At 40.9% G+C, this 17,927-nt stretch overlaps 1 protein-coding gene across 1 annotated transcript in view; it reads left to right on the top strand.

Moving 5' to 3' along the window:
- DNAH11 (dynein axonemal heavy chain 11) overlaps window positions 1-17,927 on the top strand; it is a 369,705-nt gene that overhangs the window by 170,164 nt on the left and 181,614 nt on the right. The window contains exons 43-45 of the mRNA XM_027539949.1: window positions 3,692-3,842; window positions 7,364-7,495; window positions 15,104-15,277. Of these exons, the coding sequence (XP_027395750.1) occupies window positions 3,692-3,842; window positions 7,364-7,495; window positions 15,104-15,277 (457 nt within the window). The remainder of the gene's footprint in view (window positions 1-3,691; window positions 3,843-7,363; window positions 7,496-15,103; window positions 15,278-17,927) is intronic.

The raw sequence follows: 17,927 nt of genomic DNA, 5'->3' as shown, positions 1-17,927 counted from the left end.
TTTCAGGTGTACAGCAAAGTCACTCAGTCACACACACACACACACATAATGGTTTGCATCTGCCAACCCCAAACATGCCTCCCACCCTCCTTCCCCCTTGGCAGCCAGCCCATTCTCTGTGTCTGTGAGTCTGTTTCTGTTTCATAGGTAAGTTCACTTGTGTCCTATTTTAGATTCCACATGTCAGTGATATCATATATTTGTCTTTATCTTTCGGATTTACTTCACTTAGTATAATAACCTCTAAGGTCCATCCATGTTGCCTCAAACGGCCTCCTTTCTTTTTTTTTTTTTTTTAACAGTTAAGTACTGTTCATTATGTGTGTGTGTGTGTGTGTGTGTGTGTGTGTGTGTATTCACACACTGCATCTTCTTTATCCATTCATCTGTGGATGATCTTTTAGCTTGTTTCCATTTATCTATTGTGAATCATGCTGTTATGAACATAGGGGTGCGTGTATTTTTTTTCAAAATTTTGTTTTTTCCTGACATATGCCCAGGAGTGGGATTGATGGATCATATGGCAATTCTATTTTTAGTTTTTTTTGAGGAACCTCCATATTATTTTCCATAGCGGTTGAACCCATTTGCATTCCCACCAATAATGTAGAAAGATTCCCTTTTCTCCATATCCTTGCCAGCATTTGCTATTTGTAGACTTTTTAATGATGGCCATTCTGAGTGGTGTGAGGTGGTACCTCATTGTACTTCTGATTTGCATTTCTCTAATAATTTAGTTGAAAATATTCTACCTTTGTCTCACTCATTCAGTCACCCATATTGGATGATCTTAGTCTTCTATCCCTACAATCCCATCCTTTCATCTTTGGATTCTGTTTGTACGTGTAAACACACAGATTCAGAAGTCATCGATGTACACTGCTGATCTGTAGGTCCTTTTCAGCTTCTGCTGTTTTCTAGGCCCCCATGAATGATAGAAAACCAAAATCTTGCCACGAGGGGCAAACTATAGAGAGCTCTGAATTCCTCTTGTGCTGTAGGATGGGATCCCAATGCCAGACTTAGAGTAATAAATAATATCTTCAGAAGCCTGAAAACTTTGGCTGCCTTTATAGTTTCTCAACTGCAGGGCTGTAGACTTCCTGTGATGTTCCTATAGGAGTGATGTACCTATGAGACTTCTGGAGAAGGAGGAGGCGCAACACAGGTGCTTATATGGAACAGATTTGCAGGCACCACGAGCCAAAGATTCTGTTAGTGACCTAGACATTAGTGTTAAGGTGATGCATTAAGGCCTCTGTTGCATTAAGGCAGCTATTTCCTGAGGCAGGGGCAGTGACGTGGGTGAACTCATATGTAGGTAAGGAATAAATATATGATGTTTTTACTTGTATGGTAGCAGTGTGTTTCATTTGGCCATATTCAAATCTACAGCATCTTTTTAAAAATAGGGTGGAAGGAATTGCCAATAGCATAGATCTATAGCTTCAGTTTTTCCATTGCTGAAGATAATTTGCTGCCTTTTAATGTTTACTAAATTTAGCAGTAATTTATACATAGTATTTTCAAATGTCCACATTTAACAATATAGACCCTTTTTTTCCTTAACTTCCAGTGCTATATGCTGTGGTTGACTGCTAGCAGAGGTCATTTTGTTTCTTTTTTTGTTTGTTTGCCTCCAATCAGTTTCAACTCTTACCACATCTCTTGGTTTGATTGAATTCACTTTCATTTTTGTGGACATAATTTGTACAACAGCATCATTTACTCTTGGGCCTGGTGGGCTTTCCCTTTGAGACTTTGGCTACTGCCAGTGAGGGTTAATGAAGTAGCTATTACCTAAGTGCAAAGCCCATTTCCCCCTCTGTGGCTTTGTTGAGGCTGCAGCTCCTAGTTAGCCCTGCACAGCCTTCTGCCGCCACAGAGACCAAAGACAGAGGTGGGGAGCTGGGGTAGAATATCTTAAACCCAACAGAGCACTGCCTGCCCTGAGGGACACTGCTGCCTTTAGGAGATGCGCAGAGGGGCAAAACCAGGATCTGAACCCAGTTCTCCCAATTACACCAACTCTGTGCTAATGAGTAGCATTGATTGGAAATTTGTTATATGTCAGTTATTAATCTAAGCACTTAATACATGAGAACTCATTTGCTCCTCAGAGCAACCCTAGGAAAAGCATGTCGTCATCATCTCCATTGCCAGTTAAGAAACTAGAGGCACAGAGACATTAACTAACCTGCCCGGGGAAACAGAGTTAAAGGAAGGATAAAGATCCGGGCAGTCTGACTCAGAGCCGCATCTCCCTAAATAATTCCCCCTGCACCCCACCAAAAAAAGCTCTGGATACTGAGACTTCAGTTCTGCCAGCGTGTGTAGAATAAAAAGAGTAGCTAAGGGGTAGGTGTGGCTTTCATTCTGAGTACCTAGCAACCGTATTCCATTATTCCACTCTTCTGTGGCACCCACTGGATATAACTCAGAGAGCACCAGAAGTGACCTTTCAGTTACCATCATGCAACTGAACTTCAGCTGAAAATCATTCCTCTTTGACCTGAAAAAGTTGTAATAGTTGATAGTTCATAAATCTAGCAATAGTGTATAGATAGTTGAATATTTAATAAAACCCCATCATGAAGCCCTACGATTATCAGAGGGAGCCTTTGTGAGATAATCATTTTGCCTTAATTTCTTTTGATATTAAAAATATGCAATCTGATTTGCTTAAAATAAGGTATAGCTGTCATTGATCTGGTTGCACTGTCTCTGGTGGCAGCCACATGGATTTGTGACCACTGTTTCTTGTTTGATGAGAACTCTTTGAGCAATTATTTTTCATGTCATATCATACAGTTTCTTTCCAGAGACTACTGTGGGTGCAACTAAGTCATGTTTCATTTTATTGACAAACATTATTTTATTAATGTTAGAAATATGAAGGTAAGTGGTGACATTTTACAAGCTTCAGATTTATGCGCCTGCACCCAAGGGTGAGATGCCATTGTAGAGCCACTCATTGGCTTCCCAGTTGATACTTGTGATAAAGAATCTGTCTGCCAAGCAGAAGATGAGGGTTTGATCCCTGGGTCAGGAAGATCCCCTAGAGTAGGAAATGGCACCCCACTGCATTATTCTTGCCTGGAAAATTCCTTGGGCAGAGGAGCCTGGTGGGCTACAGTCCATGGGGCCGTAGACAGTTGGACGCAACTGAGCACACACACAGGAGCCACATTGTCAGCTCTCAGGTTAGAGTTACGTTCAGTCCAGTGAGCAGGAGGGACTTGGAAATGGTCCCTATGAAATTTTCGCCTCTTTATTTGTAACTGATTTTTCATTACTAAAAAATCGACGCCAATTTTAATCAAGAAAAACCCCAAGCTGTTTTCATAAATAAAGCCTACCCTCTGAAAATAGTTTCAGTGCTCTAGGAAATGACAAACTATACTTCCTTATAAATGCTCAGTAATGGCCTACTTATCCTCTATTATGTTGGGTTTCTAAGTGCTGTTAGTAGTTTCTTTTACATTCTTTTCATTTGGGTAAAAGTGGCCATTAAAACAAGTGTATAAAGGGTCATTTTAAAATATTTGCCATTTGAGAAATAGAGTGAACCCACTCTACATGTCCCTGAAGTATTGGACCAAGCTGTGTTGAAGGGGGAAGCTTTTGAGTACGTGAATTTCTGCTTTTCAAGCCTGGTGCTCAATAAAAGCCTTTCTGTGCTCTTTTTCAGGTATGTGGCCAGTTGGATAGACAGAAGGTGGCATCAGTCAGAAAAGGCCAATTTAACAATTCTTTTTGATAAATACGTTCCTGCCTGCTTGGAAAAGCTGAGAACAAGCTTTAAAACCATCACTTCAATTCCAGAGAGCAGCCTGGTGCAGGTTCGTCTTGGGTATCTCTGTTTCACACAGTAGTCCTGATTTGGTTTGATCAAAAAAGAAGTTCTTGTTCAAAATCATGAAGTGGTTTCCGGAAGGATTAGGTTGCCCCACACCCCGCCAGCCCCCACGTCCCCCTGTGCTTTTGGCAGCCCTCTATCACATGCCTGTCATGTGCCTGGACCATTTGGGTTTGTGGTCTGTTTCTCTGAGTAGACTGTGAACTAGAGCCCTGGAGCCACCTATTATCATTTGTATATCTCCAGAGATTTCCATAATGCAAAGCACTCAGTAGGCGCCAAATGTATCATTGCATCATTGTGTTTTTCCCAAATATATTTGCATGAAGTAAGAACAGGGTTGTAACAGCTTCATTTATTTTTCTGTTTCCTAAGCAGCTGGCCCAGAGAAGGTGCTCAGTGTGTTTTTTGAAAACCATAAATTCATGCAATTAAAGATTTTGACCAGTGAGTAAGAGAAAGCTACTGAATATCACCTGAAAAACCAACCCCTACCCAACCTGGCCTGACAGACCTCCCATTCTTTCCTCCCTTCCTTTACTCCCCCCTCCCCAGAATAGTCCTCAAGTCCGGGCCAGTCTAGATGAAGAGTTCATAGTATTTCAGGGACAGGTTTTTTTTTCCGGATCCTTATTGTCAGACAGCTGCTAAGAGTGAAGAGTATGTATGATACGTTGTCATGACAGCAAATGAAGATAATGCAGGGCACACAGAAATGAAGGTTGTGATCTTAATCTCAGTGTGAGGAAAAACGATCTCCCAGCCTTTACAAGTATAAAACTTCACAGAAGGTTTACAATTAGAAACCTTTATTTGTTTCTCTTTAGGAGCAAAATTGGTTTTGAAGTACTTTGTTACTGTGAAGTTACTATTACAGAATTTGTTTGACGCTAAATTAGAAAGTCACAAGCATAATAAGAAGAGAAAGTTCAGGTTTTTGGATAATTCGCACACCAATTAAGTAAACGATAGTCTTCACCAGTAATTATCTGAGGTATAATTTATTTCTGAAAGCAGGTCTGAATTTATTCATAATGAATTAATTATGTGGTTAGCCTAATTAGACTTCCTTTGGTGTAATACTTGCAAAAAGCAAGTATCGTGTTCTTTCTCAAGTTGACTTATATATTTGTGTTTCTCTGTGGTGTGAACTTTTTCATTTAAGAGTAGTGTGAAAATAGGTCAGTAGGAATTAATATGATTTTTGCTCTCACTTCCTTTTTTTGTAGTATTCAGAAATGGCGTTTTATCCTTAACTCCTTTCTGGCTGCTATTGCATAAAGTCATCTCTTTGCTGTGACTGCTTATAAGGGAAAAAAATAAAGACAAAAATGAGTGTACAAGAAACTTGCTTAGATTATTTTTTACTGTAATTGAGTTGAGGAGGGCATGGCAACCCACTCCAGTGTTCTTGCCTGGAGAATCCCCATGGACAGAGGAGCCTGGCGGGGTTTCCCTGGTGGCTCAGGTGGTAAAGAATCTGTGTGCAATGCAGAGGACCCAGGTTTGATCCCCAGGTTAGGAAGATCCCCTGGAGAAGGAAATGGCAACCCACCCCAGTATTCTTGCCTGGAGAATTCCATGGACAGAGGAGTCTGGCAGGCTACAGTCCATGGGGTCTCAAAGAGTCAAACATGACTGAGCAATTAACACATACACACACCGTGTGCTATACATTAGGACCTTGTTGTTCATCCATTCTACATATACCAGCTTGCATCTGCTGATCCTGAACTCCAGTCTATCCCTCCCACTGCGCCCCCGCTTTGGCCACCACAAGTCTGTCCCCTAAGCCCATGAATCTGTCTCCACTTCATAGATAAGTTCATGTGTGTTGTACTTTAGATTCCATGTGTAAGTGATGCCGTATATGTGCCTTTCTTTGTCTAACTTCACTTAGTACAATAATCTCTAGGTCCATCCATGTAGCTGTAAATGGTATCATTTCATTCTTTTAAAAGGCCGCTTTAAGAAATTAATGTACTATGTTTTCCAGTATATGAAACTTTCTTGCTTTGCATTTGTTAAGGTGGTTTAACTCTTTCAGAATATACACCAAGGTGTGATTATATTAATTGCTGGTGCAGAGCTTAAAATGTTTTCCAAGTACTGTGTTTGGGAGAAAATAGAAAACTCGTACGAGTTCTTAGCACGTTCAGGTCAGTGGATGGCATAATTTTGACACCTTTTAGTCTTTTTCATTTTGATTTTAACAGTTGCTTAGACCAACATGGCTTCTACTCAGGAATAGCAAAGTCTCAGGGTTTTACATGATTTTTCTTGACAACAAATTGGTGAATTTTATTTGATTAGAAGATTATTTTAAAGTAGCAAGCACAGCACAATATAAAATAATGGAAATCAAGAGAGAGATTGAGAAAATGACAGGTTGTAAAGCAACTATCCTCCAATAAAGTTTTTTTTTTTTTCCTAATGAAAATGTGACAGGTGCTCAACTAATTAAATTTTCAAAAACACTTCCAACTTATGCCAGGACCAATTTTCCATATTACCATTTTCCCTGCCTCTCAGGATTGGGAGGGCGACACACACACGTCACTCGCCTTGTTACAGCTTTCCGTGCTGTGTGCATGATATTGATAAACATCTACCACTGCCTCCGAAAGCTGGGGGAAGGGTCTCCTGAGTTTCGAGGGTCTGTGACAGCGCTAGTTCATGACAACCATTTTTGTGCGAGCTAAAAAGCGTGTTCGTTATGGGTATTATTTCACATGAGACAGGCCTTAGCCGCAGCCGTGTTCCCTTTGTTACTGACCTCATTGCCCTGGACATGGAGGGAATTTCAGACCAATGGAGCCCTTTCACACGGAGGATCTGAAGAGCAAGTTCCTGAATAGCATTTCTTCCAGAGTTAGATGTAGTCTCACGTCCAAAAAATGCCACAAGCTAAGGGCAGCCAGTCTGACTTTCTAAATTTATGACAACAGGTGGGGGAAACAGCTGCCAGAGAATGAAGGGAAAGTGAGTTATCTAAATGTCTACTGGAGGGCAGTAGTCACACATCCCTTCCACCTCGTGCCTTCGTTCCCAGTGATGTTGTAGGGCAACACGTGCTGGAGAGAAAAACGCCTTTACTTTGTTTTTAAGTGAGAAAGTGGGTTATAGAGTCCTATGTATAGAAGGAATCACTACTTATTTAAAAAAGACAGCACAGCTGTATCCCCCTTGTTTTTTTTAATGTGTATTTCTCTTTATTATAGTGATTATTAATTAATTTATGATAATAGGGGGGTTTTTTTTGATCGTTTGTTGTTACATAGAAGATACGTCTGGTTGAAAGTGGCCAAGGGGTTCCACTGCCAACTCAGAAACCCAAGGCAGTCATTTATGCGTCTCCCAGGATAGCACATTACAGAGCTGGGGAAAATCATAACATCTCTTAAGGGTACAGAGGATTTATTCCTAAGTCCTATGAATTTTCTTCACTGGTTATTAAAAAAAAAAATTGTTGCCCTGAAAGAATGGCTTTTTCTTTTTCTTTAGACTATTTGTACTCTTCTGGAGTGTTTATTGACTCCTGAAAATGTACCTTCTGACAGCCCAAAGGAAGTTTATGAGGCCTACTTTGTCTTTGCTTGTATCTGGGCGTTTGGAGGCACTCTGCTACAAGATCAGGTATGTGTAGAAATAGTTTACAGGAGTAGTTTTATTTGGAGAAAAATATTATTATATGTGATCCCTGTGGGTTTGGGGGTTTTGGGGTATGTAAGTATCATAAAGCTACCTACTAGCCCTATTCACTCCTAAGCTTGTGCATTGTCAGGCAAGCTCATTGAGGCTGGCGGTGCTTTCCTCGGCTGACAAGGCAGGTCCATAGTCTTCCACCAGATCTCTCTTCGGAGCCCCAAGGTTCCAGGTCAACACCAGCAGTGTCCCAGTGTGCCCGAGACAGGGTGCTGCATCTGCCCCTCACCTCTCTGTGCTCTTCCTCTTGCCCCTTTTCCTCAGTGATACATTTCTCCCAGTTGCTCTGATTAAAAACCTGGGAGACATCATTCTTCCATCTACATCCTGTGGGCATCAGCTCCTTTCAGATAGAAAGTAGCTGTCACGTCTGTCCCCTTGTCTGTATCCCTACAGCCTTAATTCAGGAGTGTATCAGCTTTAGCTTGCTCTGAGCTATCACATTGTTTTGGCTCAGGCTGCTGTAACAAAATATCATGCTCTGGGTGTCTTAAACAGCAGAAATTTACTTTCCCTCAGTTCTGGAGGCTACAAGTCCAAGGTCAAGGTGCCAGCATGGTCAAGTTCTGGTGAGGACCTTCTTCGTGCCTTGCAGACAGATGCCTTTTTCTGTGTCTTCACAAGGCAGAAAGAAAGATAAAATGCTTTCTTGAGTCTCTTTGTGTAAAGGCACTAATCCCAACATGAGGGACCCACCCTCAGGCCCTCATCTCAATATAAATACCTCCCAAAGGGCCCATCTCCAAATACTACCACATTGGGGATTAAGGCTGCAGCATGTGATTTTGGTGAGGAGACAGTTCAATCCATAGCACATAATAGCCTGCTCATTGGTTTCCAGATCTCTACTCCTCTTACTTCTGCCTAGTCTCACACATTCCTAGGGTGGTCCTCATGAGCTATAATCAACCCCAGGCTGCTTCCTTTCCGCTGTCCTTTCTTTTGGCCTAAAACGAGGCTATCACGCCTATACAACATTCCTAGCATGGTCTGTGACTTCTGATTTCTTTTCGGTAAACACTTAAGAACTTGCATAGACACATGTGCGCATGCCAACACACACACACACACACAAATTGCTTAGACTTGTCAAAGTACAAAGTAGGAGTTTTTCGCCTTTAGAAATTTACATATCTAATCCCTTCTTTGCATGTCTGTGAATAGATTTTCTCCTGTTATCTTTACAGTAATTCAAGGTATCATCACTATGCAGGTAAAGTAAAACTCAGGCAAAGTAACTTAACTGACAGCCGATGACAATATCTGGATTCCCACTCATGTATGTCTGTCTCCAAGCGCTATCTGTAGTGCCTCAGGATCTCTCAGGGCCATAAGTGCTTCTATGGGCACCCCTGAATCTTTGAATTAAAAATAGACGGCATAAGTCTTCCAGGCTTCCCTAAAATATTTCCACATATAAGTATTGTTGTTGTTCAGTTACTCAGTCATTTGACTCTTTGCTACCCCATGGACTGCAGCATGCCAGGCCTCCCTCTCCTTTACCACCTCCCAGAGTCTGCTTAAACTCAGGTCCATTGAGTCGGAGATGCCATACAACCATCTCATCAGCTGTTACCGCCTGCTTCTCCTGCCTTCAGTCTTTCCCAGCATCAGGGTCTTTTCCAATGAGTTAACATATCCCATCAGGTGGCCAAAGTATTGGAGTTTCAGCTTCAGCATCAGTCCCTCCAATGAATATTCAGAGTTGATTTCCTTTGGGATTGACTGGTTGGATCTCCTTGTAGTCCAAGGAACTCTCAAGAGTCTTCTCTAGCACCAGAGTTCAAAGGAATCCATTCTTTGGCTCTTCGTCTTCTTTATGGTCCAATTGTCACATCCATACGTGACCACTGGAAAAACTATAGCTTTGACTAAAGATGACCTTTGTAGGCAAAGTAATGTCTCTGCTTTTTAATATGCTGTCTTGGTTGTTCATAGCTTTTATTGCAAGGAGCAAATGTCTGTTATGGCTGCAGTCACCATTCACAGTGATTGTGGAGGACAAGAAAATAAAGTTTGTCACAGTTTCATTTTTTCCCCATCTGTTTGCCATGAAGTGATGGGACTGGAGGCCATGATCTTAGCTTTTTGAATGTTGAGTTTTAGCCAGCTTTTTCACTCTCCTCTTTCACCTTCATCAATAGACTCTTTAGTTCTTCTTTGCTTTCTGAAAAGAAACAGATGGATGACATCATAAGGATGTCATAAACAGACATCATAAGGATGATGTCATCCGCATATCTGAGATTATTGATATTTCTCCCAGAAATCTTGATTCCAGCTTGTGCTTCATCCAGCCCAGCATTTTGCATGATGTGCTCTGCATATAAGTTAAATAATCAGGGTGATGATATACAGCCTTGACGTACTCTTTTCCCAATTTTGAACCAGTCTATTGTTCTATGCTTCTTGAGCTGCGTACAGATTTCTAAGGAGGTAGATATGGTGGTCTGGTATTCCCATAAGAATGTTCCACAGTTGTTGTGATCCACACAGTCAAAGGCTTTAGCATAGTCAATGAAGCAGAAGTAGATGTTTTGCTGAAATTCCCTTGCTTTTTCTAATGATCCAACAGATGTTGGCAATTTAATTTCTGGTTCCTCTGCCTTTTTTAAATCCAGCTTGTACATCTGGAAGTTCTCGGTTCGCATACTGTTGAAGCCTAGCTGTTGTAGGGTTTTGAGTATTACTTTGCTAGCATGTGAAGTGAGTGCAATTGTATGATCGTTTGAACATTCTTTGTCATTGTCCTTCTTTGTGATTGGAATGCAGACTGACCTTTTCCAATCCTGTGGCCACTGCTGGCTTTTCCAAACGTGCTGATATATTGAGGGCAGCACTATAACAGCATCATCTTTTAGAATTTAAAATAGCTCACCTGGAATTCTATCACCTCCACTAACTTTGTTCATAGTGAAGCTTCCTAAGGCCCACTTGACTTCATGCTCCAGGATATCTGGCTCTAGGTGAGTAACCACACCACTGTGGTTATCCAGGTCTGTAAGACCTTTTTTGTACAGTTCTTCTGTGTATTCTTGCCACCTCTTCCTAATGTCTTCTGCTTCTGTTACGTCCATACTGTTTCTGTCCTTTATTGTGCCCATCTTCACATGAAATTTTGCCTTGGTGTCTCTAATTTTCTTAAAGACATCTCTGGTCTTTTCCATTCTGTTGTTTTCCTCTATTTCTTTGCACTGATCCCTGAGGAAGGCTTTCTTATCTGTCCTTGCTGTTCTTTGGAACTCTGCATTCACATGGGTACATCTTGCCTTTTTTCCGTTGCCTTTTGCTTCTCTTCTTTTCTCAGCTATTTGTCAGGTCTCCTCGGACAACCATCTTGCCTTTTTGCATTTCTTTTTCTTGGGGATGGTTTTGATCATCACCTCCTGTTCAGTGTTATGAACCTCCATGCATAGTTCTTCAGGCACTCTTTGTAAGATCGAATCCCTTGAAAATATTTGTCACTTCCACTGTATAATCATAAGGGATTTGGTTTAGGTCATACCTGAATGGCCTAGTGGTCTGAATTTGGCAATAAGGAGTTCATGATCTGAGCCACAGTCAGCTCCCAGTCTTGTTTTTGCTGACTATGTAGAGCGTCTCCATGTTCGGCTACAAAGAATATAATCAATCTGATTTCAGTGTTGACCATCTGGTGATGTCCATGGTAGAGGCATCCCTTGTGTTGTTGGAAGAGAGTGTTTGCTGTGACCAGTGCGTTCTCTTGGCAAAACTCTGTTAGCCTTTGCCCTGCTTCATTTTGTACTCCAAGGCTAAACTTGCCTGTTTTTTTTTTTTTACAATTAGTTCTAGAAGGTCTTGTAGATCTTCAGAGAAGCGTTCAACTTCATCTTCTTCAGCATTACTGGCCGGGGCATAGACTTGGATTACTGTGATGCTGAATGGTTTGCCTTGGAAACAAACCGAGATTATTCTGTCATTTTTGAGATCACATTTTGGACCATTTTGTTGACTATGAGGGCTACTCCATTTCTTTTAAGGGATTCTTGTCCACAGTAGTAGATCCAGTGGTCATCTGAACTAAATTCACCCATTCCTGTCCATTTTATTTCACTGATTCCTAAAATGTCAATGTTCACTCTTGCCATCTGCTGTTTGGCTACTTCCAATTTACCTTGGTTCCTGGACCTAACATTCCAGGTTCCTATGCAGTATTGTTCTTTACAATATTTTACTTTAACCTCCAGTCACATCCACAACTGGGCAATGTTTCCCTTTTGCCTCTGCCTCTTCATTTCTTCTGGAGCTGTTTTTCCGCTCTTCTCCAGTAGCATGTTGAACACCTACCAGCCTGGGGAATTCATCTTTCAGTGTCCTATCTTTTTGCATTTTCTTGCTGTTCATGGGGCTCTCAAGGTAAGAATGCTGAAGTGGTTTGCCATTCCCTTCTCCAGTGGACTATGTTTGGGAATTAAAATTGGAAGGTATTACAGCCAAGAGTAACCCAAATTTGTTTGTTTAGTCACAATAGGTTCTAAAATCCATGGTTGCTATGACCTGTGGGCCAGTTCTGCGACTTGTCACTAAGTTACTGTACTTTATATCTGTAAATGAATTTGGCATTTACTTGGCCTCCTAAGTCTCATTTTGACCCTTCTCAGAACCCACATTTCTTCAGTTATCTCCAAGTGCTTTTTCTAAAGAATAATAGCCTTTCTTGCCCGAGTTAAGAGTGTTGTGTGGCTTCACATGGTTTATCTCAAAGGCAGAATTTACACATATGGATTCCTCTCCATGGAGGCCACATGCAGAGTATTCCTGTCTACCCCAAAACCTCATGACTTTGTCTTTTTTCCAATGTTCTCCACAGAGTGTTTCCTTTTCCAGGGCTGTACAACCAAGTAAAATGGCATGAGAAGGATGTTGACAGCTGAGATTTTTCTGTTCCTCATCATGACGGCTCACCTTCCTCCCAACTTGACCCTCTTTTCATCTTTGCAATTTCCAGACTTGGCAGCCTTCCAAGCCAGCTAGTCAGACCAGGAGCTGAGCATCACGTGGTCCCCTTCCTGTCCCAGACACTCTCCCCAATTAGTATTCGACATCATCATCTTTAAATTTTCAAAACTGCTTTAACTACACAGCATTCAAAAGAGAGATTATGAAGCTGGAAACATGAATGAAGCAGATCCAAGAAACAGTCTTAGGAATAGCCATTTAGTCATCAGATTTGGGTGCCTTCTATGAATATATGTCAGGAAAAGAGTTTAGGGTTTCTAATAGGCTAGCTTATTGAATCTTAAAAAAAAAAAAAATTATCCTGTCTGTATAGTTATAGCTATTCTTCTTTTACAAAAAAGGAACTCAAACTTAGATAAGTTGGCCTCCTTGGAGACACGTGGCTAGCTTATGTCTGAGGCAAGTTCAGACTGCAGCTGACTGACTCAGACCTGTGTTCTTAACCCCGGCTGTTGCAGACACCTTCCAAAATTGGTCCCCGTCATCCCTCCCTGAGCCTCCTGTAAACAGCTGCTATCATTCCCCACTTGACTTCTGAAGTAATCTCCTCACTGGTCTTTCTGCTTCTGTACTTGCCCCATCATCCATTATGCACTCAGCAGCCAGAGTGGTTTCTTTAATGTAAATTGGATTATATGATACACTCCAGAATTTACAACACTTTAATGGATTCCTATTGCTTTTAAGATACAATTTTAGAATTTCATTTACAAGGCCTTTGGCTTTGGCCCAGCCTGTCTCTCCCTACTTTTTCCTCAGCCGCGCCCTCCCCTCCAGCTGCACTGGCCAGTTTCTGGAATGCAGGTTCTTTCCTGTGATAAGATCTTTGTACTTGTTGACTTCTTCCTGGAATGTTCTGCTCCCTAATTGGTGCCTGTTCTCAGAGTTGATTCCCTGTACATCCAGTTAAAATAGATGCCCTCATTTCTCTCACTTCCAGCAAAGTTGGCTTTCAAGATACCAATGTATTTATTTCTGTGTTCATAGACTTCACCTCTGCTTCCACCATACTTCCCCTTCATTTCCCCCATAAGTTCTGTGAGGGCAGAAACCCTGTTTGTTTTCTTCCCCAGTACGGGAACAAATGCATTTTAGTGAGTGAATGAATGATCGAAGACTTGTCATCAAAATGACTCTGCTGACATAGTGGTTAGGTGAAGCAAATTTTATTGTAAGGTAGAAATCTCATGTGCATCCTTCCTACAAAGAATGGTAGCAAATAAGGAATATTTTTTTGAATGAACTTGGTTTCTGAACAACTTCGGTAGGATGATTAAAAAGAAAAAATCCTGTGATGCCAATCTGAAGATAACTAAATATGTAAGTAGTGGTCTGTAGGAATGTGAGCACCGCTTGTTGGGAAGGTTGGTGGGATCAGCTCTCCCTGCTAAGGCTGACCATGCCTCTCAGCCCTAACCGCACCCTCCTACCCTCCAGCCATCCTATCCATCTCTACTCATGTGTCTGATCAGCCTCACACAGAAAGTGGGCCGTAGTCCATGGACATAAGGACACCAAAGTAAAAGTAACTTGAATTTCCCTGGGGCAAAATGGGAGTTGAAGTTTTAGATACATGTAAGGTTGGTGAATGTGGTGAACACACACAGTGTATTTAGAGAGCTCCAAAGCTTTGTCTGGTCATCCCGTAGGTGCAGCAGGGGCTGTTAGTTGCTAGCACACAATTGGAATTTCCCCGTCTCCATTTTCTAACCGCTAATCTAGCAGCAAAGGGCTTGTACCTGCCATCATAAAAACAAGCGCCTTCTAGCAAGGAGAACCTGTTTCCTACTCCATTGTCTTTTCTGGAAGATTCTCTCACGGGACAGGAATCTGTGGAGTTTCAGCTCAACTACTGAGTTGAAAACCAAGTCCGTTCTTTCCCTTCCCTCATGGCAGAGCTTCTCAGATTTCAAATTTCAAAGACCAACAAAATTTCATTAATGATTTGAAGGAATGAAATAGGGTTACCAACTGTTTGTTTTTCTAAATAAGGGCATTTATTTTTAAATGACCATTTATTATCACCACAGCTTTATAAAGGAAAGGATATTTTTAACACCGAAAGTTCTATGAAGGCTATAAGCTCAAATAAAGAACAGTGTCTGAGTCAATAATGTTACTAATTTTGTGAAGTATTCATTTGTTCCTACTTTCCCCATTTTGCTATCAACTGAGGGAGACATTGGTAGAAATAAACGCTAGTGTTTGCTAACCACTGTCTTAGCAGGGTGACCTGCATGATAGCTTGTTATTAAACTGAATAACGTCAGAGTCATCTAAGGTTCACCTAAACTTACCTTGCTTTTTAAGTTAATAATTACTGCCGAAAATTTGTACCTGATGGACGTACGGCAGTTATAGCTTTCAGCCTCAGTGGTATTGTCACCCATTATAACTTCCTTCTAGTTATTTATTTTTCTTTTGTCAGTTACTCAGTCCTGTTTGTAATTCTGAAGTGTTCGCTGAAAACACTGTGTGATCAGCTGCACTTGCCGTGGCTTTGTATGTGTTCAGAATTACCTGTAAGTGTGCAATAAGAATTTCTCTTGTTCTCCTTAGCTTTCTGGTTGTCAAGCTGAATTCAGTCAGTGGTGGCATAAAGAGATGAAAGCAGTGAAGTTTCCATCCCAGGGAACAATTTTTGATTATTATCTGGACCACAAAAGTAAGAAGTTTTTGCCTTGGGCTGATAAAATCCCCCAATTTACTATGGATCCAGAAATACCTTTGCAGGTAGGTGTGGGGAACACCGTGATCTTCAACCACATGATGCTGGCTTGAGCCTCGTTTGTTTTTACGCAGTCTTCCTTTTCCTGCCTGATGGATGGTTTCCTGTTGGTATGGTCAGCATATAGCATATTTCCTTGGAAAGAAGAATCTGTTATAGGAACGGCTAGGAAGATGGTTATATTTCTACAGTTTCTTTTTTTATTTCAACTTAATTCTGTGGTAACAGCTTTCTTTAGATTTTCCTAGAAATTGTGTGATTTTATAAAAATTGAAGGCATGTTTGTATTAGTTCAGTGAGGTTCAGTGAGTCTTACTTCTGACCTTACTTTACATTTCTTAAGCAGTACTTTTCACATAGAACTTCTTTGCCTTACCCCTGAAGCCATAAAATGAATGTTTCATCTTCCTGTTCAAAGATGTATATCTCAATTTCATAAGGCAACTCACAAATCTAAATGAATCTTTATTGTTTTTTTAACTGTTTCTTTTTATAAATTGTCCTACATTTTTATATATCAAGTTATCTTTTAACCATTTTCTACTTCTTCTTCAATCTGTTTTGCTTTTCATTATATTTCTTTCTCAAAATTACCTCATATTGATTGGCTTTGGAACTTATTATTTCAAGCCGTGCCCTATAAAATGCATGTAAGTGATTGCCACACTAATTAGGAGGCAGTTATTGTGAAATAAAAGAAAATTCAATGTATGAGTTTCCGGGAACTGAAGTAACAAAGTAACCACAGACGCGGTGGCTTCAACAACAGAAATGTGTTGTCTCACAGTTTTGGAGGCTAGAAGCTGAAAATAGAGGTGTTAACAGGGTTGGTTCCTTCTGAGGAATCTCCTAGATTCTGGAGGTTCACTGGCGGTCTTGGTGTCCTTGCTTTGAGGCGGCATTAGTCAGTCACATATATGATGGCATTTTCCCAAGTATATTCTGTGTATTCACACTTTCCTTTCTACCAGTCACTTTGAATTTGGGGCCCACTCTGCTTGTATCAGTGTGCTTAAGACACCCTAACAAACTGCCATAGAATGAGTGGCTTAAACGTCAGAGATGCATTTTTCTCAGGCTAAGATTTGGTTTTCCCTGCGGCCTCTGTCCTTGGCTTGCAGATGGTCTCCTCTTGCTGTGGCCCCCTATGATCCTTTCTGTGTGTACACACATTCCCTGGACACCATCCTGAAGTGTGTTCAAGTTTGCTCCTTGGACAAGAACACCAGTTGGATTGGATTAGGTAGGCCTCACTTAATCATCTCTTTAAAGACCTTATCTCCAAATACTGTCACGTTTCTGAGATACTGGGGTTAGAGCTTCAATAGTTGAATTTTGAGAGGACACAATTCATCCTATAGCCATGAGAAAACTCATTATTTTGCAAACAAGAAACTCAGAGGTAGGAAGGCCCTGAGACTGATGAGTTCTGTGACTTGGTGATAACACTACGGATCGGATCTTCCTGCCTTAGCACTGGCCTTGTTTAAAGACTGGTATCTCCTCAATCCAAGATGACTCTAGAGGTCCCAGGAGTTAGAAGGAAGCAAGACATGGAGAAAGAAGGCTTCTGTATTTTTTACTAAGCGGGCAGAAACTTTTTCCAGAAGCCCCAGAGCAGACTGCCTTCTGCATCCATTTCTCTAGGGGCCGTGTGCTGCCCCTACCCTAGTCTCAGGCCCAGGTGATGAGGTTACCTTAATTATGAAGGTCTGCTCTGTCCGCTTTATGGATTTTAACATCTCTGTTTTAGCTCAGCCTGTCTAGACCTCAGCCACCTAACGATATTATCTAGCTGGCTGAGAGCCGGGGACTTGTAGTTAACCAAAAGAAACACACAAAAAGTGATATCACAAGGTTGATGCATCTTATCAGGGATGTATTTTATTCAACAGAGAACCTGTCAGGACCTCCTAGTCTTACTTTATACACAATTGCACCAAATGTGATTTTGATTAAAAGCCTCTTAACATATTAGAGGAAAACCATATTGAGTCAATAATAATAGCAAATACTAACATGACATTATAATATGGCAGGCCCTTTTCTAAATGCTTTATTTCCATAGATTAATTTAATCCTTTATGACACTCTTCTAATTCTCTGTTAGAAAGGACTGTTACTAGCCTTTTTATATATGGAGAAATGGAGTACTTAGACATCAGCTAATGTGTGTATGGTCCATGCTCTGAAGAGCATTCTGTGCAGTAGGTAAGATAGGACTCAGGCTCTAGACAGATTTGGGTTTAAATCCAAGTACCACCACGTATGCCTCTGGCCAATTTATTAATGTTCTCTAAGCTTTAGCTCCATCATCTCTGAAATGTAAATGATAACAAAACTCTCCTCCTAGGTTTGTTATGAGTATCATATGATGTAACACATGTAAACGGCTCAGCACAGTACCTGTCACATACTCAGCTCTCAGTAGGTATTAATTATCCATATTAATGTGTGGAGAAAAGAGCCAATATTAATAGCCAATTAAATAGCAAATGTGACAACTAGCAACAAGAAAGGAAAAGAAACATGTTACAGAATTCAACGGTGATTTTAAAGTCATCTGGGACTGTTCAGTGTAGCACAAAAGAGTCTATGTCTTTCAACAGGTCCCGAGAGGAGCACTGAATTCAGGCGAAGTTCTAGAATGAATGC

The sequence above is a fragment of the Bos indicus x Bos taurus genome, chromosome 4 (genome assembly GCF_003369695.1).
Source record: "Bos indicus x Bos taurus breed Angus x Brahman F1 hybrid chromosome 4, Bos_hybrid_MaternalHap_v2.0, whole genome shotgun sequence".
Taxonomy (NCBI): domain Eukaryota; kingdom Metazoa; phylum Chordata; class Mammalia; order Artiodactyla; family Bovidae; genus Bos; species Bos indicus x Bos taurus.
Note: the sequence above shows the minus strand (reverse complement) of the source record. Positions and strands in the feature narration are given on the sequence as shown.